This window comes from Belonocnema kinseyi, chromosome 2 (assembly GCF_010883055.1).
Source record: "Belonocnema kinseyi isolate 2016_QV_RU_SX_M_011 chromosome 2, B_treatae_v1, whole genome shotgun sequence".
Classification (NCBI taxonomy): domain Eukaryota; kingdom Metazoa; phylum Arthropoda; class Insecta; order Hymenoptera; family Cynipidae; genus Belonocnema; species Belonocnema kinseyi.
The window spans coordinates 15,969,098-15,991,249 of record NC_046658.1 but is presented as its reverse complement, the minus strand read 5'-3'; the positions used below and the strand labels follow the sequence as shown (position 1 = coordinate 15,991,249).

General features: G+C 32.0%; 1 protein-coding gene across 7 annotated transcripts in view; it reads right to left on the bottom strand.

The window, feature by feature from the left end:
- The window catches only part of LOC117167202 (E3 ubiquitin-protein ligase MSL2), a 132,239-nt gene that overhangs the window by 40,711 nt on the left and 69,376 nt on the right, over positions 1 to 22,152 (bottom strand). For all 7 annotated transcript variants that reach the window (XM_033351937.1, XM_033351938.1, XM_033351939.1 and 4 more), the window contains 2 exons: positions 3,114 to 3,352; positions 2,718 to 2,915 (listed from right to left, as the gene is read on the bottom strand). In XM_033351937.1, coding sequence (XP_033207828.1) covers positions 2,718 to 2,915; positions 3,114 to 3,352 — 437 coding nt within the window. The remainder of the gene's footprint in view (positions 1 to 2,717; positions 2,916 to 3,113; positions 3,353 to 22,152) is intronic.

Below are 22,152 nucleotides of genomic sequence, written 5' to 3'. Positions count from 1 at the left end.
CATATATCTAGTCGGGAGTGGTGCTGACTGAAAACAGATGATTTGGAGCGATTCGCGCGCCATATGTTGGTCATTCTAAGGACTTATTGAACTACCCTTGTAGACACATGCCGTTTAAATTGTTAGTTGCTGACCGTGGACTTATAGTTCCAATCTAACTAATGGGGTCTTCCAACCTAACCCCTCTTTCATGCGTCACTCCTTAGTGTCCCAGCAATTAATTAATATGTCAATTCATTGAAAATTTAGGTAGGTTAGGTAAAAATTATCTGGCGCCCTTCAAGCAAATTTTTGGACTCATCTACGAGTCCAATTAAATTAGTAAAAACGATATAAACGACTAATTGGGCAAAAACCAGGTCTGTTTTTTTACATTTATGTAAAAGTTTCCTTACATCTAGATCGAGTAATGCACTTTCCTCACTTCTGATGTAAAAATTCAGGCCACGGGTCTCAGCCGCCTGCTCTGCGGCTTTGCAAAAGGAACGCTTCTTCGCCAATCATCTCGTGGTTCCTGACGATTTTTAGGAGATGATCTCTACCATTTGCAACGATGTAAGCTGTACTTAGAACAATTCAATTATAGAGACACTGGAGATTCAAAATTCCGCGTCCGCATTGACGTCGTATAATGTGTAATCACAAAACAGATGAATTGATATGTATGCACTTATGCATATGCATGAGCCCAAACCAGTAGAGTAGAATCAAGACTACGCGCATGTTAGTCCCAGATACCCTGTTTAACGCCAAAAGATTTGAAGACCAAATCTTCAGAACAAGATGCTTGTATCTACTTCAGAGAGATTCCTTCACTGATGTTGCGTCCTGAATTCAGCTTTGAGGCACGCTCAGGTATGTATAGGTCTCGCCAGTGTTGGCACATTTCTCCAATCCAAAGTCCATATTAATTTCTCCTGTGTACTGCTGGATGATATTTAAAGCACTCTGAAGTTTGTTTTAACAGAAGCATAGATCTTTAGGTCATCCATATGAAATACATGAGTAACCTTATGCTCGAGATTATTAGTGTCGTCACAGAGCAATCCAGAAGAATTACGTAGTGCCGAGAGATAGAGGCAGAAGTGTGATGCAAAAAAGCATCACACTATGCTATGCATCTCACTATGTGTGTATGAACCTTCAAGCTTTCTAACAGACAGATGATAAATAAGTCTATGAGAGGTTAAAGCGAAATATTTCCGGTAGTCAATCCAGTCTATGGACAGCATGCGTTGATAGGCTGCTGCGTCATTTCAGACGCACCTGTCAATTAGCAGATTCTCTCGGCATCCTGCTACAGCTGTTTTCGAGCCACGTTTTTCACACATCTATCTTCACACAGGCTCAATTCTTTGAAAAATCCTGTTGTTTAGGTTTACTGTAAAGATCTCATACAGTGTGTCCAAAGAAGTTATTGTCCTGTAATTCTCTGGGTTGGACAAGTTTCCTTTTTTTGGTAAGAGTATAGTGCGCCCTAACACCAGCCACTGCGAAATGGGCGTTTTCGACTTTAAATATGAGGTGAATATGTGGGCCAGATGTTGATGTGTAGAACTAAACTTCTTCTACCAGAAGTTCTTGATATCATCTGGTCCTGCAGAACGTACGTGGGGCATTTTTATAATAGTTTTTATTATACCCAAGCTTTTGTTTTTATCAATATTTTCATAACAGAAACTATGAGGCGTCCATGAAGTGTCAATTGTGTTCCTATAACCTCCGTTTGCTTACCTACTGTTTCAGTCACATATTTGGAAGAGAAGATTCGATTTAAAAAACTGTATGTAAAATATATAAGTTAAAGAAATAAGAATTCAGCAGCATAAATTCATTTTGTAGTGGTGAAAATAAATATTAAATCAATGTACATCATAGTACGCATAATTATTTCACTTTTTGACAAAAAATAGCTCTGTTGGATGTCACTTAACTTGATTGATGTATAGAATTAAAACTCTATCGCCCCTGCCGTTTTCAGCCTGTACCATGCGCGCGCAAGAAACTTAAACGTCCTTCTTGCGTCGCTCAATCAGAATCTACATATGCGTAGAAAATCGGATTATTACGAACCGGGTATACAGTTAACTAATCGGGGTTTAAAATTTGATTAGATAACCTAACTGTAATAGATAACGCCAATCTAATCATTGATTAAAAAATAATCATAATTATTAATCGCCTATTTCATCGCTGTTGAAGAAATCGGTCCTTAAACTTTTATAACAAAATCAAAAATCTAGTGTACTTTGCAGCGAACTGTTTGCCCTGATTTCAAGAATACTGCTGTTCATTTTTAATAAACCAAGATCTACTTTTTGTTTATAACCAATTTTAAAAACTTGAAACTTGTTTAAACTCAAATGTTAACATTTTAGAATAGATCTTTTCATGATTTTAGACAATCCTGAAAAAGGGAATAATAAAAAAAATAGTATACTTGAAAAACCTTATGTAATATTATGGAGTGTGGCGTCCGAGTGCGAGAACTTCCTGTAAATTCGACACTGTATCTTGACAAATCTTAACTTTCCTATTTTCTCACTTCACATTTTTCGTATAAAAAAGGACAAGCTTTCTTTTCAGACTATTAAAAAAACCGGAGATGCCTAAATTGACGAAAAATGTGAATTCGAAATTTTTTTCGATTGAGTAGGTAGGCGAACAGATTCCCAGGCTTTGAAGACATTGAAAAAAAATAAATAAAAAAACGTTACCTTCAGTCCATCAGCAGTGTGTGGATTTCTACAACCTCTACACCTGCACTCCAGACAGGGTTTACTTTCCACATAACAAGGACACCTTTGACCACAACAGGTCAATTTTCCAGGTACGGCTGTTGCATTGCCACATCTACATCCTTTTCTTTTACTTCTTGTTGTACTGGACCTAGGTTTTTTAAAACTACCTGAAGACTGGAAAGAAGATATAATTATTAACTGTATTTCAATTAACTTTATCATAAATACTTCAGTAACTGTAATGGTATGTAAGTATTCTAAGTATGTAGCTTTGTCAATATTCGGAGGCTAAATTCTACATAAGTTACCTGCAATGATCATAACTTAAAATATATTTCTATTATGAAAGACTTATATTCGAAGATAAATTACTTTGCTGCTCTTTGACGACTTCCTCTGTGAAGACGTTCCGTATGATGCCTGGGAAGCAGAGATGCATTTGACCGATCCTGCAATAGATGCTTGCTGCGACGATTCTGCTTCATGTTGCAATATACCTGATTCTTCAGTAGCTGCAGCTTTTCTTTTTATTGTTATTTTATTTCCAGAACCAGCGTACATCACAGAATATATCGAAGCCCCATTCGATACGGATCTGATCGCGGGAGACTCTGAAAAAATTTGATAAAAAATGACATTACTGATTAATTAGATTCACTGGTTTATTTTATAATTTTCTCATTATCAATTTTATTATAAGTGCACGGAGGTAACAATTTACTCCGTGGGAACCCCTCACTAAGCTTCTAAACTAACAGGCCACATTCCTGGTTTGAGTCTGGGAGTCAATTAATTCCTTATTTCTTACGAAATAAAAAGGCATTAAATGTCAGAATGCGAAGTTTATAAACACGAACAGGGTGGTCGCTAAAAGCAAAGAAAAAATGTCCAATCATTTCCTGAGGATTTGCCAATTTCCAAAAATAATTTTCGATCATTAAAATTTAAACATGCAATTTTATGCAGCTCCATTTTTGCATACAAATTTATTGAAACTAAGATTCAAACTAAATCACACAAATTGGAACTCTTCCTGATTCAAAACGTTTAAAATAAAATCTCGACACAGTTGTTCAAACGTTCAATAATGTATCAGGTATAAAATGGAAGTCTATTCATTTGAACAGATTTAATTCTGAGGGTTTAAAAATGAGGCATTAACTCAAAATTAAACAGTGACAATGTTCAAATATTATAAAATGCTATAATATTACGTGAGATCTAATATTTTCTGAAATCCTGGAAATTTTATTAGAATATCTTAAGACTTTTGAAAATCCCTTATAAGTTAAAATCATTGTATTCTTCAGAAATCTTCTAGAATCTCTTGGAAAATTCTAACAACCTTTGCTGATATTATCATAAAACACTTTCGATCTTATAAAATCGTTCCATATCGTACAAAATTCTAGTTAGTTCTTTAAAACCTCATTGAAATTTGTTTAAATCATCTGAAATCATTCGAATCTTTAAATTTTACTTGACAAATTTTTAATCTCTTGAAAAAGCCTTGGAATCTATTAAAATACCCGAAAATATTTCACATGCTTTGATAACAATTTAAATGATTAGAATCATTAAAATATTTTGAAAATCGTTGAGAAGTTTTAAACCTTTTAAAAAGTATTTGGGATTTAAAAAGATGCCTTAATATCATTTAAATCATTTGGAACCACTTAACTGATTGATATATATTAAAAGTACTAATATATTTAATATCCTGTGAAATTTTTTGAAATCGATTATCTTTTTTTCAAGCGCTCGAAAATTTAATGCAATTTTTAAAATACCTGCAAATTTTTCCAAATTACTTGAAATACCTTGAAATCATTTAGATCAATTGCAAATTCCTTGAAATTTTTAAAAATATTTTTGAATCTTCTAAATTCTTTAAAATCATCGGAAGCAACTTGAAATATTTGGAAATCTGTGAAATCCTATAAAATTCCTAAATTATTGTGAATAAATTTTTCGAAATCCATTGGAATATTATAAAATCCCGTAAAATTACATAAAAACGGATATTTTCTGAAATGATAAAAAATTTATTAAAATACCTTGAGCGCTCTTTAAATCCCTTTAAAACATTTAAATCCCTTTAAAACATTTAAATTCTCTGAAATCTTCTAAAATCCCTTGGAGTCATTTTTGTAAATTTTTTAAAATCCCACGGAACAGTTCTTGAATCGTCAAAAATAATTAAAACTTTGAACAGATTAGGGACATTTTTAGTGATCTTTTTTTCAATCTTTTTTTTTTTAATATGTAAATTTTCAAATAATATCAACCAATTTTATTTTCTGCCTTTACAAAAATGCATTTTCACAATAAAATACAATAAATTTCTCCTGAAGATTGTCTTTTTAGTTATAAATTTTATTATTTGGTTAAAAACTGAAAAATTTTCGTAAAAATACATCCGTTTTTGGTTGTAAATTCAACTGTTTTGTTAAAAATTCATCTTTTGTGCTAGAGATTCCGCTCTTTTCGTAGATCATTAAAGATTTGTTAAAAATTGATATTTTGTTGCTGATAAGTCAACTGAAATATTTTTCGGATGAAAACTACTTTTTTCTGAAAATTATTCTTTTTGATTTAAAAGTTCATCTTTTTATATAAAAATTTGCATCTTTCTTCGAAAAAATGCAACTGTTTTGTTGAAAATGAAACTATTTCCTACAAAATTTACATTTTGTTTAAAATTCCTATTTTTATGTTAAAAAGTCTATTGAATTCTTTTTAGATAAAAATTCAACTCTTTTTTTTTTTAATTTGTCTTTTTGATATAAAAATTCACCTGTTTTAGTACCATTTTTAATTTTGTTTTAAAAAATGCCACTGTTCGGTTGACAATTTAACAATCTTTTTAAAAAGTCATACTTTTTCGTTCAAATCTGTTTGAGAATAAATTTCATCTATCTTGAATAAAAATGCAACTGTTCCGTTACAAATTGAACCTCTTTTTTAAAAGTTTGTCTTCTTGATTTTAAAATTCACCTCTTTTAGCAAAACTAAGATCTTTCTTGGTACAAAATGCAACTAATTGGTTGAAAATTCAACAATATTGTTGAAAAGTCATAGTAGCCCAGGAGTCAGTGACTATGCCGAACTACTCAAAAAAAGGGGCTATGTAAAGGGAACGCCTACTCTACCACAGCTACAAAAAACCGGCAACAGAGAAAGAGAGGCGACACTAAGACCAACTGCGGGCAAGCATCCGATAGAGAAGGAGCGATGCATTATGACATGCTAAGACGGTGTCATTTCTACCTTAACATACTGTCGCCACATTTTTAGACAAGACATTTCCGATGATAGCTTCAGGGCGTGCCATGCACACCCCGAGCTTTTAGCTCACATACTATCTAGTTGTCCAACTCATGCGGGAACGGCTACATCCAAAGGCACAATGCGGCAATAAGAGTGCTTTATTACCATCTCTGTCACTCTTACGGCATTTACTTTAAAATCGCTTCTCTAAATGCTCCTAGACTGCCTATTGAACATTTTCGAATGTTCCAGGGCTCATTTTGAAGGTAATTTAGAAGCTATTCCTGAAAATCGGTTTTCGGTATTTACGGACTACTGATATTCGCTCTGTCTCGGTAACCAATGAATACACACACACACATATATATAAGACCCAGGTGGAGAAATTATGTATAGTCTATACATAGTGTGAAGTATTATATATAATATTCATTTATTTTATACAAAAATCTAGAAAACAACTGAATATTATATATAATAGTTCACGCTATACATATATAATTTTTCTGCCTGGGGATTATAGGAACGGTATATACTCCCCCTTCTTTCCTTCATCAACAAGTAAAATATGTACCTATGCATACTTAAAAATCATGGGAATGGATATTTTCAGCCACAAAAATATGGAATATGATATGATATACGATTTCGCAATAAGGGACCGTCCACAAATTACGTAAGACGTTTTTCTTTTGTTTGAACAAAGACGAGCATAAAATTGCTGTGAAGTTGAGAGGGACACAACGATATAAACAAAAGAAAAACGTCTTACGTAATTTGTGGACGATCCCTATCAGACTATTTAATACCTGTTATTCCCGGAATTGAGGTTTTTCAACATAAAATAATATAATTTTTTATGTATTAAATGTTTATCGCAATTGTGCGTCATTGAAATTTTCTAAGATCTGCTACCGCCCTCGTACTATTATAGCAATTCTCGGTAAAAGAAATTCCATTCTCATTACGTCATCGTCGATTCCTGGAATCCTTATCTATTTGCCGACATGGGCGTCATATTTTATATGATGTTAAACAATTCTCGGTAAAAAAATTCCGTTCTGATGACGTCATCGTCGATTCCTGGAATCCTTATCTATATTAACTAAATTAATTAAACGTTCTCCTTTGATATTTGCCGACAGGGGCGTCATATTTCATATAATGTTAAACAATTTCTGGGGTAAACAAAATTCCATTCTGATGACGTCATCATCGATTCCTGGAATCCTTATCTATGTGAAGTAAATTAATTAAACATTCTCCTTTGATATTTGCTGACAGGAGCGTCATATTTCATATAATATCAAACAATTCTCGGTAAACAAAATTCCATCCTGATGAAGTCATCATCGATTCCTGGAATCCTTATCTACGTTAACTAAATTAATTAAATGTTCTCCTTTGATATTTGCCGACAGAGGCGTCATATTTCATATAATGTTAAACAATTTCTAGGGTAAACAAAATTCAACCCTGATGACGTCACCATAGTTCCAGGAATCCTTATCTACAGTGTTGCCATGTTTTAACTGTTTCCGTACGAATAGCAATAAGAAGGACGGAGTCTGGATCGCTATGGGTGAATGCATATCCGTGTTAGGTATAAGGTGTGCATCCGTGTGAGGCAGGTTAAGAGTGCTAGTTGGTGCTAGGCGATGAGTGATCATCTCCTGATAAGTGAGCCGCCAGAAGATATGATGGTGTAAGTGGTGTCATATTTCCTGTATACTGATGAGTTTATCGTTGAATGTAATTGCTTGTTATTGTCAATATAATTTTGAGAAATAGTCGGTGTCTTTGATGTAGAGTGTGTTATATGATTATTTTCAGGGTAATTTCTGAGAAATGTATTTTGCAAGTTAAAACAGGTTTGAGTCGAAGAGTACAGAGTGGTGAATCAGCATCCCCTTTGATAGCTGAGCCGCCGCTCGGGATATAAGATGAAGACGTGGATGGTTTATTCCACATGCACCTGAGAGGGTGGCAATTCGAAGAAATATTTTTGAAAACTTCAACAGAACTTTAACTAAAAACTTCTACCTGTATTGCTTTTAATGTGCAAAATATGCATGTGTATAGGTGACATTTGATATGGGAGTTATGCATGGCATTCTGTTTTTGACTATTAATTTAATTTACTGCTTCCTGATAGATGAAACATTATTCTGTAGTCTAGAATCAACTGGAAAATTAAAATAAAGAAATATTCAAAGTCAATTGAATGGTTTAGGCGCAAGAAAGGTATCTAAAATCATAATAATAGGACTCCATAAGGTAAATCAAATGCCCAGGCATCCTTGTCGCTTTATTCTCGTATAAACTAGCAAGCGAGCGAGAACTAGAGATACGTTAAAGATTTAAAATAAAAGTTTAAAAAATACAAAATATAATAAAATATTTGAAAATTTTTTCAATCATCTACTTAAGCTACTGTATAGTCTTTATATAAATCGAGAATGATCTAATTTAGCGTAAAAATTCTTTTTCTATACTGTTGAATCTTCTGAAACAAAAAAAGGTAGATATATATTACTATCAGAGACCATAGAAACCTACCTTACCGATATTCTACAGCTGTTGTGAGGGAATATATTAATAGATAGACAGTAAATCATCTGCAGCATGTATACTTTAGAGAGAAAAATAGATGGAGAGAGAGGGAGAGCCATGTATTAAAAAATGTTTGAATTCAAAAAATAATGCAGTGATTCGTGCTATGTTTCCAGAATCTTCTAAAACTAATGACATCATCATTAAATTTTACTGTGCAATTTTGCGTAAACAACTTTAAGTTTATTGTAAATGACGTATTACATTTCGTGATGTTAAAAAACTATATCCGCACGTATTGATTATAACTTAGAACCTTCTAGAACAATTAGACAAAGAGGGATACAAAGAGAGGTGCGTATTAAAAAATGTTTTAAATCAAAAATAATTTTGCAAGATTGCAGAAGGCTTTGCTATTGAGTAACTCGAAAAATACCAACAGATTCCTAAGAGATCCATTTTCATACAGTAGATCACTGTAACAGAGTTAGAATTTTATATTGATATAGCTAGGATGCAAAATAAGCTATTAGTAATTAAGACCAGGAAGGCCCCCTGTAATAATAATATTACATCAAAATAGATAAGGATTTCTTATTAGTAGAATCGTGAACATACTTTTGTCTTAACTATAGCAACTTAGTAAACTAAAACTTAGTTTCATTAACAAGAGGTCTTTGGTTTACAGACATTATCATAGAGTGCACCACAATCAGATATGCTGCTTTTCTTATCGTTGTAACCACGTTTTTTTTCTCCTGTTAAATCTTGTATTCTCCTAAATCAAGGTAACTAAACTATCAAAAACGTATGTAGAAGAATAACAAAATAATATAGGGGATTTCAGGAGGAAGAGGACGATATGATAATGATTTAGTTAAGGCAAATAGGTATTCTGAAAATATTAGAATGATAACTTATACTAAATATTCTGTTTTATAAGATAATTTCCTAAACTAGTCATCTTGTCACTGACACAGTAAAAATAGCTGTTCATTCATGGAATCTGAGTTTATATCCTCCTCCTTCTCCTACTCCTCCTCCTCATATCCATCTTCATTTTCCAGCTTCTCTTTCTTCACCTCCTTCTTTTCCAATTTCTCTTCTAAACAGTTGAAAAACAGTTACACTTTTATTCATCTTGTCACTAACAGAGTAAACATGGCTGTTCATTCATGAAACTTAGCTTATATCCTCCTCTTCCTCATCCTCTTCTTCTGTTCCTCCACCTCCTGGTCCTCTTCCTCTTCATACTTTTCCTCTACACCTCCTCCTCCTCCTCATGTCCATCATCCTTTTCCAACTTCTCTTTCTTCAACTCCTCCTTTTGCAACTTCTCTTTCTTCACCTCCTTCTTTTCCAACTTCTCTTCTAAACATTTAGAAAACAGTTACACTTTTATTCATCTTGTCACTAACAGAGTAAGCATGGCTGTTCATTCATGGAACTTAGCTTATATCCTCCTCTTCCTCATCCTCCTCTTCTCCTCCTCCACCTCCTGGTCCTCTTCCTCTTCTTACTTTTCCTTTACTCCTCCTCCTCCTCCTCCTCATGGCCATCATCCTTTTCTAACTTCTCTTTCATCACCCCATCCTCTTCCAACTTCTCTATCTTCAACCCCTCCTTTTACAACTTCTCTTTCTTCATCCCCTTCTTCCTTATCCCCCAGTACGATTCCGTTCTTTTTTCCCCTCGTCATCTTTACAAGATCTACTAGCTCGAAACGTAAATAATGTACACGAAATTATTACAATTGTTAATGGAATCCCTATATTATTTTGTTATTCTTCTACATACATTTTTGATAGTTTAGTTACCTTGATTTAGGAAAATACAAGATTTAACAGGAGAAAAAAAACGTGGTCACAACTATAAGAAAAGCAGCATATCTGATTGTGGCGCACTCTGTGATAATGTCTGTAAACCAAAGACCTTTTGTTAATGAAACTAAGTTTTAGTTTACGAAGTTGCTATAGTTGAGACAAAAGTATGCTCACGATTCTATTAATAAGAAATCCTTATCTATTTAACTGGATTTATCAAACTCGCAGTACAAAGAATGGAGATACAGTTTGTACGCATGAACAAGGTGTTACCTACAGTTTCTTTCAGTTTTTTCGTTGTTGTTATTTTAAAGATGTTGCGCTCCTTTTATTTGCACATCCAAACGCCACACAACATACGATTCGAATGATATAATCATTGAATCCAATATTTTCAGTACCCAATTGTCTTAACTACACCATTACTGTATCCTCGTCCTTCTCCTCCTCTTCCTTTTTTCCTCTTCCTCCTCCTCTACTCTTTCTCGTTCTTCGACATACATTTTTGATAGTTTAGTTACCTTGATTTAAGAGAATACAAGATTTAACAGGAGAAGCGTGGTTACAACTATATGAAAAGCAGCGTAACTGATGGTGGTGCACTCCATCGTAACCTCTGTTAACCAAAGATTGTGTTAACTTGAAATCCTGGCCCCTGAAAATGGGTTTATTTAACTACAATTTAAAACAAAATGTTGGTTCTAAGAAAAACCAAGATTTTCAGCTGTTATACATAATAGTGCACTTTAATATACTTGTCAATACTTCACTTTACAGTTTTGATCCACAGTGTCCTGGCATTAGATATTATTGTTTCAAGTCAGTAAATTGAATCTTTTCAGCAGATCACTCTATTATGCGAAAGATGATTTCATCGTTTGTAGCAGTCAACTCTAATAATTATGTACCTGATTTATTTCATAAATGCTACCAAGAGCATTCAAATTATTCAAATTATATGTTCTTTATCTCAAATAGTTGATGTAATATTATTATTACAGCGGGACCTACCTGGTCTTAATTGCTAATAGTTTATTTTGCATCCTAGCTATATCAATATAAAATTCTAAATATGTTACAGTGATCTACTGTATGCAAAGGGATCTCTTATGAATCTGTTGGTATTTTTCGAGTTACTAAATAGCAAAGCCTTCTGCAATCTTACAAAATTATTTTTGATTTAAAACATTTTTTAATACACACCTCTCTTTGTATCCCTCTTTGTCTAATTGTTCTAGAAAATTCTAAGATATAATCAATACGCGCAAATACAGTTTTTTAACATCCAGAAATGTAATGCGTCATTTACAATAACTCTAAAGTTGTTTACGAAAAATTGCACAGTAAAATTTCATGATGATGTCATTAGTTTTAGAAGATTCTGGAAACATATAGTAGCATGAATCACTGCATCTGTAGAATATCGGTAAGGTAGGTTTCTGTGGACTGGCTTTTACGATCTCTGAATTAAATTAGTTATCTAGAAAGCAATGTACCATGCTCGATTTCTATAAAAACTAGATTAACTTTGGATTGTTTAATTTCTATAAACTATATTAACTTTGGATTTAAAAAGTCCCAGAAAGCAGATATTCACTGTATCATTTTTTATGATGTATGATTCGCAGTTTCCTTGCATTAAATTTTAATACTGCTAAATTTATTTTTGTTATTTATATCAATAAATTCTACATCTGTTGCAGTGATCCTCTGTATGTAAAAGGACCCCTTAAGAATCTGCAGGTATTTTTCGAGTCGCTCAATTGTAAAGCCTTCTGCAATATTACAAATTTTACAAAATTATTTTTTAAATTCAGCCATTTTTTAATACATGGCTCTCCCTCCATGTATTTTTCTCTCTAAAGTATATCAATATACAGGAAATATGACACCATTTACATCATCATATCTTCTGGCGGCTCACTTATCAGGGGATGATCACTCATCGCCTAGCACCAACTAGCACTCTTAACCTGCCTCACACGGATGCACACCTTATAAGTAACACGGATATGCACTCACCCATCGCGATCCAAACTCCGTCTTACTTATTGCTATTCGTGCGGAAAAAGATGAAACATGGCAACACTGCAGATAAGGATTCCTGGAACTATGGTGACGTCATCAGGGTTGAATTTTGTTTATCCTAGAAATTGTTTAACATTATATGAAATATGACGCCTCTGTCGGCCAATATCAAAGGAGAACATTTAATTAATTTAGTTAACGTAGATAAGAATTCCAGGAATCGATGATGACTACATCAGGATGGAATTTTCTTTACCGAGAATTCTTTAACATTATATGAAATATGACACTCCTGTCAGCAAATATCAAAGGAGAATGTTTAATCAATTTACTTCACATAGATAAGGATTCCAGAAATCGATGATGACGTCATCAGAATGGAATTTTGTTTACCCCAGAAATTGTTTAACATTATATGAAATATGACGCCCCTGTCGGCAAATATCAAAGGAGAACGTTTCATTAATTTAGTTAACATAGATAAGGATTCCAGGAATCGACGATGACGAAATGAGAATGGAATTTTGTTTACCGAGAATTGTTATAAGAGCACGACGGTGGTTGCAGATCTTGGAAATTTTTAATGAAATGACGCACCATTGCGATAAACATTTAATACATAAAAAATTATATTATTTTGGGGTGATAAACACCAATTCCGGGAATAACAGGTATTAAATAGTCTAATATTGCGATATCGTATATCATATCATATTCCATATTTTTGTGGCTGAAAATATCCATTCCCATGATTTTTAAGTGTTGATTTCCAATATCGATAGTGTGGATCGTTCAAAACTGTGATTCGTTAGTCAACACAAAGAGCGAAACCAATCTTATAGCCGTCCACACTCTAGCCACAAGTTTGCTATTAGTATGGAAAAAAGTGGTCCAGAATGCGTCCTACCTATCTACTAACGTCATATACTTCAAAATCAGTACACTATCTATGATTTACATGCAAATAGAATTTTTTCAGATTTTAATTCGACTTTTTTTAGCACCTGAAGACATGAGAAACTTTTAAAAACTTATTTTTCACGATTTTCGCGAAGAATGATCATAAAGGGTCCACGTTGAGACGCTCTATCTTGGTAAAAGTAAAGGCGCTTGTCTTGGCGAATAGTGATTTAAGATCGAAAATGAACGTAAAAGCTGCATGACTGATCAAAATTTGTCATAATAAGTGTGGGATAGCAGAAAGTCCGTTCCAACGGAGATGAATTTCATCATATGCGGGCGGAACTTGCATTTACTATTTTAAATTCAATCCACTCAATACGAAAAATGCATCTCGATCGACGTACTCTCTGACATGACTACCTGAATCTCCGCATTATAGATCTTACTTTATAAACAAAAGAAGGCGCACTGTATTTAGCAAAGCGTGCGGAATTTAAGTTTTCAAGCTAATGCTGACTTTTCGTCGTCGCGTTCTTCTTTTAATCACACCTTAAATTCCGTCGCTATATAGGCGGACTTTAAAGTTTTATTTTTACTGTGTACCAACGCGCTTTATCTCGGTAACCAATCAACATTTTTCAAAGCTATAGAGCTCATTTTGAAGGCAGTAAAATTTTTTACAAATTACGTGTGAAGTACTTTAGTGATAAGATACATCCTTTAGGAGATATTCCCTAAAATCGATTTTCGGTATTCACGGCCTACTGATATGCGCTCTATGTCGGTAACCAATGAATATTTTTTAGAGTTACAGAGCTCATTCGAAAGGAAATTTAATTCTCTACAAATCACATGACGACAACTTTTGTGATAAAATACAAAAAAGTGACTTTCTCGCGAAAGGGATCTGTTCAGATTTTGTCTCAACGATTTTTGAGCACTCCGACGTACCCAAAAAAGCAGGCCACATTCACTTTTCTTCGGCGTTCCAAGCAGACTTTTTTTTTGCTTCCCGACCACCGCGCGCTCGCGCTTGGCTGCGCGTTAGAAATTTCACTGCCTCAGCTCACGGGGTTTCCACCTACATAGAGCCAGCTAATGGTTCTTTTTTCGTTTAAATATTATATTAACTATCATCTCATAAAGTTTCAAGCGGAAGGAAATCATTGTAAACTTTTATTTTTTCACCTGTTAAGGCAGCTGCCATTTTCCCACCCACCCAAAGTGCCCCAGCTGACGCTAACTACACTTACATTTCACCTGTCTGAAGCATTTTTCAAAGTATTAGGCGGAAGGAAATGATCGACAAAAAACTGTAGCTGGCTAGCGGACTATGAATTTTGGTAAAAAATTATGCTATTTTGTTGAAAATTTTACTATTTCGTAGGAAATTTACTTATTGTTTAAATTTGATATGTTGGTGTTAAAAAGAGAAATAACATCTTTTTTGGATAAAAAATCAGCCTTTTTTTAATTGGCTGTTTTTTTTCTTTTTATTAAATATCATCTGTTTAAGGAGAAATTCTACATATCTTGAATAAAAATGCTACTTGATACAGACTTTATCCAATTTGGTCAAAATTCATCCCTTTTTCCTATATATAAAAACTCGTAGCTTCCATTAGCTAAGGCACATGGTGAAGTTTTTCTTATTCACGTGGTTTATGGCAAGCTCTTTTTTAAACGTATAAAACTAATCGAACTGAAGAACTAGATTTCTACTTCTATCGATGGCCGATAATTATTTCGATTTGTGTCTTTTCACTTCGACTTTCAGTAACAGCTGTTATTTTGTAATGAATTATTATAATGCATTATATTTAGATTTGTTTATCATAATTCTTTAATTGTTACATTAAATTACTGCAGATACTTTTCAACAAAATGTAGAATCACTCAATCGTTTTTATATATAGGGTGCTCAGTATAAGTTAATTCCCCATTCTTAATACTGAGAATCTATTTTATTTTTTATTTTTTAATGTTCTGCATTATCATAAGGGATAATCTATAAATTATATAATTTAGTTTTATAACGATTTTATCATATCACGTAAACTGATTTTATATTTCACTAAGGTAAGTTGTCATTGATTTTGTTAATACATGTCAAATGCATTTCTTGACACTTTCAATAATTTTGATTCAATAACATATTTTAAGGATTTTTAAATTTGCAAATTATAAACCTTAATAATATTATGTTATACATGATAATAATTTTTTAGAATAATATTATATTCATATTTGATATTTTTAAATGATTTACAAAATTAAAGTTAAATATAATTTTAATACATTTTTTATTGGTTTATTCAATAATACAGGAATAATTACTTAAAGTTTATCTTAAAATCTAATTTTTTTAAATAATATAAAAGATTATTATATTAATAGATATATTGTGAAATTATTAAGATTAATAATATTACGATATACATTATAATGAAAAATGTTATTTAAACATAAATTTAGCATAAACTAAATTAGAATTAAACAAATTTATTATTTCAATGTTTTAAGTATGTTAATTATTTGATGATAAAAATAACTTATTATTTTTATATTAAAATTAAATTATATCATAGTTTTATTTTAACGTTATCTAATCAAAATTTATATCGATGCGAAACTGTGTGTAAATTGTAGAAAAGAAATTTCTCAATTTGCATTGCTATCCCCTTTGTATTCTGATAACAATCCAACAATTAAAGATGCTTCAGTGATCAACGATAATTCAACTCTTACTCTCGAGAATATTTTAATGGAAGATGACGATATCTTTGCCGATCCTTCGACATCCAAGTTTGAAAAATCTAAAACTGATTGTTCTGATAAAAATCATTACGCCGGAATGGAGGTTCTTGAACAAATAAAAGAACATTTTCAACAACCTGCAAGTAATTCGGAAAAAGTGTTACCTTTATCTCTAGTTCCGAAATCTTGGGGCCACAGAAGATTGGGTGAAGAATTTGGTGCTTCTGAACCCCAAACTAGAAAGGCTGATAAATTAATAGCTGAGAAGGGTATTTTAACTTCTGCTAATTTAAAAAAAGGTTAAACTTCAGATTCCGAGATTGAAAATTTGATAAAAAAATTTTACCTTAATGATGAGAATAGTCGTATGATGCCTGGCATGAGATTTCGTTTCCGTAAAAAATATGATGGCTCCCGTGAGAACGTTAAAAAAAGTCAATTCTGTGCAATCTTTGTCCTTAAGGATACACTGAAAGAAGGAGAATTTCTTATCCTTTGTGATTTCCCTGAAAACTATGCCTTTATAGTCCAGAATGCAGCTCAGTCATTTCATTGGAACAATGATCAAGCTACCATTTTTACAGTGGCAATTTATTATAAAGAGGACAACATTCTAAATCACCGCAGTCTTGCTATGTAATCAGACTGTTCGACTCATGACACAATTGCTGTGTATGAATTTCAAAAAATTATTACACATTATTTGAAAGAGAATCATCAACCAAAAAAATGATTTATTTTACAGATGAAGCCGCCCTGCACTTCAAAGATAAATATAACTTCACCAATTTGATCCACCATGGAATGCATTATGGTATTCTAGCCCAAGTGGCACTTCCATGCAACGGCGCACGGAAAAGGCCCTTGTGATGGTATTGAAGGAAATTAAAAAAGACTCGCAGCGCGTGCTAGCCTAAAAGCGTCATCTAAAGATCCGATTTTGACTACTGATGCCTTGTATTAATGGGTAAAGCAAAATTTAGTTGAAACTTTAATATTCTTTAGTCCCAAAGAAAATTATGCCATCACAGCTCAAGAACTTAAGATTATATTCGCATCAGCAAACACAGTGCCTAGTATACAAAAATATCACTCTTTCGTTCCCTCTGCCGAATCAACTCTCATGTTGAGAAAATATTCGTCATCATTAGAATGTGATGTTTTCCCGAAAAAACTGTGAGGCAAAGAAGGAAGAGAAGTGCACCTACACTGTAATAAGCAAATTATTTCACTCAATTTTCGATTTGAGATGCGAGGGGACTCACAATAAAAAATTTTTGCGACGCAGAAACCGCGCGCAAGAAGTATTATATATCTCCACCAATTTCTTTCGCCCCACTTTCGACCATGGCTCATTTCAAGGGAAAAAGTAAAGCTTTTTTAAACATAATTTTGAAAAAAAATTAACGGCCGCACTTGGAGAAAAACTCCAAAATACGATTAAAATTCAAAATGAAGCTCAAATATTTTTTTTATCTAAAACCATTGCCTTGAGCGTAAAGCTGGTGAAAACAAGTTTATAGGACCTTCATAAAAAAATTAATTTGGATAACTTTTGTAGAAGTTATGGTTAATTGAGTATCAGCGTGTGCGGTAAAAGGTTGAAAATGCGAGCCCCTGTATACTGACAACCCGTCGTACTGGAGACGTTCTCTTAGGGGAAAAGAGGTTCACTAGGATAATAATTTCGCGGACTTTCAAGGAAATCGGAGACAAAAAGAGTTTATACGGGTACACTTGACGAATTTTGCCCAATGGACACATATTTTATTTTTTTTAAACTTAATTAGAACGGTTGTTAATTAATTAGATCTAGATAAATGCAGTTTCAGTTTTGAATGAGAATATAATATAAACATTATTTGAATGTTTTAATGAAAATTACTGTGTAATGCTTTTTATTTTGTGAACTGATTAATTAATTATCAACTGATTTTACCAAAACTCATATTTTCTGGAATTAATTTAAGAGTTTATTGATAAAGACAAATTTTAGAAATGAAACTTCAAAGTTAAAAAAATGTATTAAGTAAAAATTATTTAAAGCTTTTAGGGAGAATTATAGTTTAATGCTTCTCATTTTGTAAAATGACTAATTGATATAAGCTGAATATTTTTTTTCGAATATCAAATTGAATAAAGATTAAAATTTAGTACCTTAAATTTATATAACATAAATTTATTATTTACTTGTAGGTTATATAATGGAACATTGAATATGATTTGCATAATATAAATCAATTTATTTCTAAAGTACCTCTATTTTAATTAGGTAATTTTTTCGGAATTATGCTTGTGTTCTGAGATGAACATTTTCATTCAATCTTCAAAATTATATGTAGAAATGTTTTAATTTTTTCCCTTAAATTTATATGAAGTCACTAATAAATGAAATTGTTATAATATAAATTAAATTTTTTTTAATATGTAAATTAAAAGTTCTTTCAATGTTTGAATGAAAATTATAGTTTAATGCCTTTTATGTTTTCAACAACAAAATTATGTTTTAGCTGATACATTTTTTTTCACAATATTAATTTACATAAAGATTAAATTTTAATTTTTTTATTAAGTACATGAATTGATAATCAGCTTGAAGGTTGTGTAATTGAATATTTAATATAGTTTGTATAATTAAAGTTTATCTATGTTTAAAATACCCATATTTCAGTTATGTCATTTTCCAAATGTTTCTGATATTACGAAATGAGTCTCTGAATATAATTTTCAAAACTATCTGTACATATGTTTCAAATTTTCTATAATTAGTTTAAAAGGTTATTATTAATTGCAATTTTCATAAAAATCAAAAGTAAAATTTAATAGAATGATTTAATCAATATAATTATTGATTCTTTTTATGTTCTAAACTGATCAATTAATTATTGTAAGATTTATACTATTTTAACAATATTAAATTACGTAAGGATTACATTTAAACTGCTTTTAAGTAGGTTACATTATTTAATTATTTACTTTAAGGATATGTAATTGAATGTAAGCTAGAATTTCTATACTAGAAGTTTCTTTCGACTTTAAATAGCTTCATTATAATCAGTTATGATTATATAATTTTTTTAAATGTTTGCAACCCTATGAAAGTGTTATCTAAAATTTGTATAAAAGTTTATTATTGATTTAAATTTTAAGCAACGAAAATTTTAAAAAATAAAGTAAAAACTATCCGAATATTTAAGTTAAAATAATTGTTTAATGATTTTTATGTTGAATGATTCTATTGTTTCAATGAAAATAATTGGTTGATACATTTTTTTACAATATTAATTTACACGAAGATTACATTTTAATTTTTTTAATTAAGTACCTAAATCGATAAACTACTTAAAAATTATGTAATTGAATATTTGCTATATGTTGTATATCAAAAGTTTATTAATGTTTAAGATATATGTACAGTAGACTCTACGACACTTCTCACCGCGACACTTCTCGTTTCCCGATTTCTCCTTCGTTCGCTTGCCCTCACTTCTCGTCTCATCTCACACACACGCGTACGCGGCCAGCTACGCCTACTGCGCCGAACGCGGCTTGAAGTAGAGAGAGGATTATCTGACGCTTCCTTTTCGCTTCTCCTACAGCCCCGAAAACGAGAAGTGTCGTAGAGTCTACTGTATTTGAATTATATTATTTGTGTGTTTTTTTTTATATTGTGAAATTAGTATCTGAATTCTGATTTCAAAATTACATGAACATACGTCATTATTTTTCCTGGAATAGTTTAAAAGGTTATTAATAATTCAAATTTTCAGAAAAACACAATATGTAAAAAATATTTGAATGATTTAATGCCAATAATCATTTAATGCTTTTTACGTTATTAACAGATTAATTAATTATGGGCTGATTAATTTTTTTACGATATTAAATTACATAAAGATTAAATTTTAATTTTCCCTTGGATATTGGATATAAGTCGTATTGGTTAAGATAAGTTCATATGTATGAATACTGTATAAGGCTCGGATAATACGAACTAATCTTGCGCTATAGCTCAGATAAGACGGGTCAACTATTTTTGTTTCAGCCTTGGATAATCGCGAACTCGGATAAAGCGGCTTCTGATAAGTGAGGATCTACTCTATTTAGCTTCAGATTATGTAATTAAATACTAGCCAATACCTTTAGTGTAGAAATTGATTGATTCTTTAAAGTGGTTCTATTGCAATTATATGAATTTTTATGATAATTGTGATGTTGTGAAATGAAAGTCTGAATTCTATTTTCAAACTTATATGTACATATATTTTAATTTTTCTTTAAATTACAGTAGACTTTAGGACACTTTTCGTTTTCGGGGCTGTAGGGGAAGCGAACAGGAAGTGTCAGATAACCCTCTCTTCTGCTTCAATCCGCATTCAGCGCAGTAGACGTAGCTAGCCGCGTATGCGTGCGCGTGAGATGAGACAAGGAGTGAGGGCAAGCGAACGAAGGAGAAATCGGGAAAAGAGACGTGCCAACAAATTTCACTAAAACTCACATTTTGTAAAATCAGTTTGAAAGGTTATGATTAAATAAAATTTTCAAAAATGAATTTCGGACTCTGTCTAGTCAAATCGCGAAGTGCCGGATAAGCTCAGGCAAAGTCCATGGTAAAAATAAAACCTTTGAGGTTTACTTTTCACGCTGTACAGTGGGCTGCCTCGAGAAATTTTTATTTAGAATATGATCAGCATTCAATTTTTAAGATAACTTATTGAGTACATTGATTAATGTTTGTTTGAATATATTCATTCAACGCAAAATTTCGTCTAACAAAAAAATTAAAGAAACTCAATATGTATCTTATTTAACGTAAATAGACTTGGAAAATATAAATAATTCATATTAAATATTTTTATTGTTCTAAAGTGTTAATAGTTTCCGAATTTAAGCCTTTTCAGGAAAAGCCGATTATTTAATGCGAATTAATAGATATATATTCTATATAAGGAACCAGTCCATTATTTGTAATAAATAGATTATTAATAAGAACCATGGTTTATTGCTGATCTAATTAATGAAAAATGATTCAATATACGCGTAAAATACTTTCTATTGTAAAAGATGGACTGTCAAATTGTATAGATAAAAAAAAAACAACAATATTTATTGTAAAAACCAACTCTGTAGTAAGATAGAGCCATTAATAGGTGTTTCGTTTTTAAAATTTGTTATTGACATTCAAAATATTAATTTATTGAGAAAGAAAATCACTGTTCAGATAACGCTACTAAGATTTAGTATGGCAAACAAAAAATCTGTCTTTGATTAAAATAGGTAAATTGAATGTCTAGTTTGAAAATGGTTTAACAATAACACTTCAAAACAAAACTTCCTTTTAATTTCGTATTGGTTTCGTAACTAATGGAAAATACGTATTTCCACACTTCCTCTGCCCTTTTATTTAGGGACTGATGCTCCTACTTAGTTATCCTCAAAAAGGCTTGAGTTTGAGTGTACATTTCCGAAGAAGTTGTTTTTATCGCTTCGGAATAATATTTATAAATCGACAGTGTTTTTGAAAATTCTTCACGACGGCGATTTAGAAAGATACTACGTTAAATATGAAACATATCGTGTTTATTTTTCTATTTGTTTTTTAGAAAATAACTTGCGTTGAATAAACAATTATATTGAAACAAAAATTTATAAATATAATAAATTAGTTTTCTTACAAATTTAATGATGATCATTTCTAAAAAAAAAAAACTTTCAAATTCGGTCACAATTGCGAGCTTTAGACTATTTTGAATTGTACATTCTCGAGCCAGCCTACTATACAGGGGAGTAGCAAGGGACCACTTCGACCAAACATCCCCTTACACTACGCCTTAACCCCCCTTACCGCACTATAGCGGCGACCCTCTCGCAGGTGGTTGTGTGTATATGAAGAGCTGCCACCCTTCACTACATTTAAATCTGATTATACCACTCTAACGGAAATACACTTCCGCCCTCACCCTTCCTAGATTATAGGTATGGGGCATTATTCCTCAACTGCCCCAACTCAAAAAGTCATGTTTTTCGATTGTCTCTAAATTCTGGGAATATGTTCGCCTACCCAACAGTAGTTAATC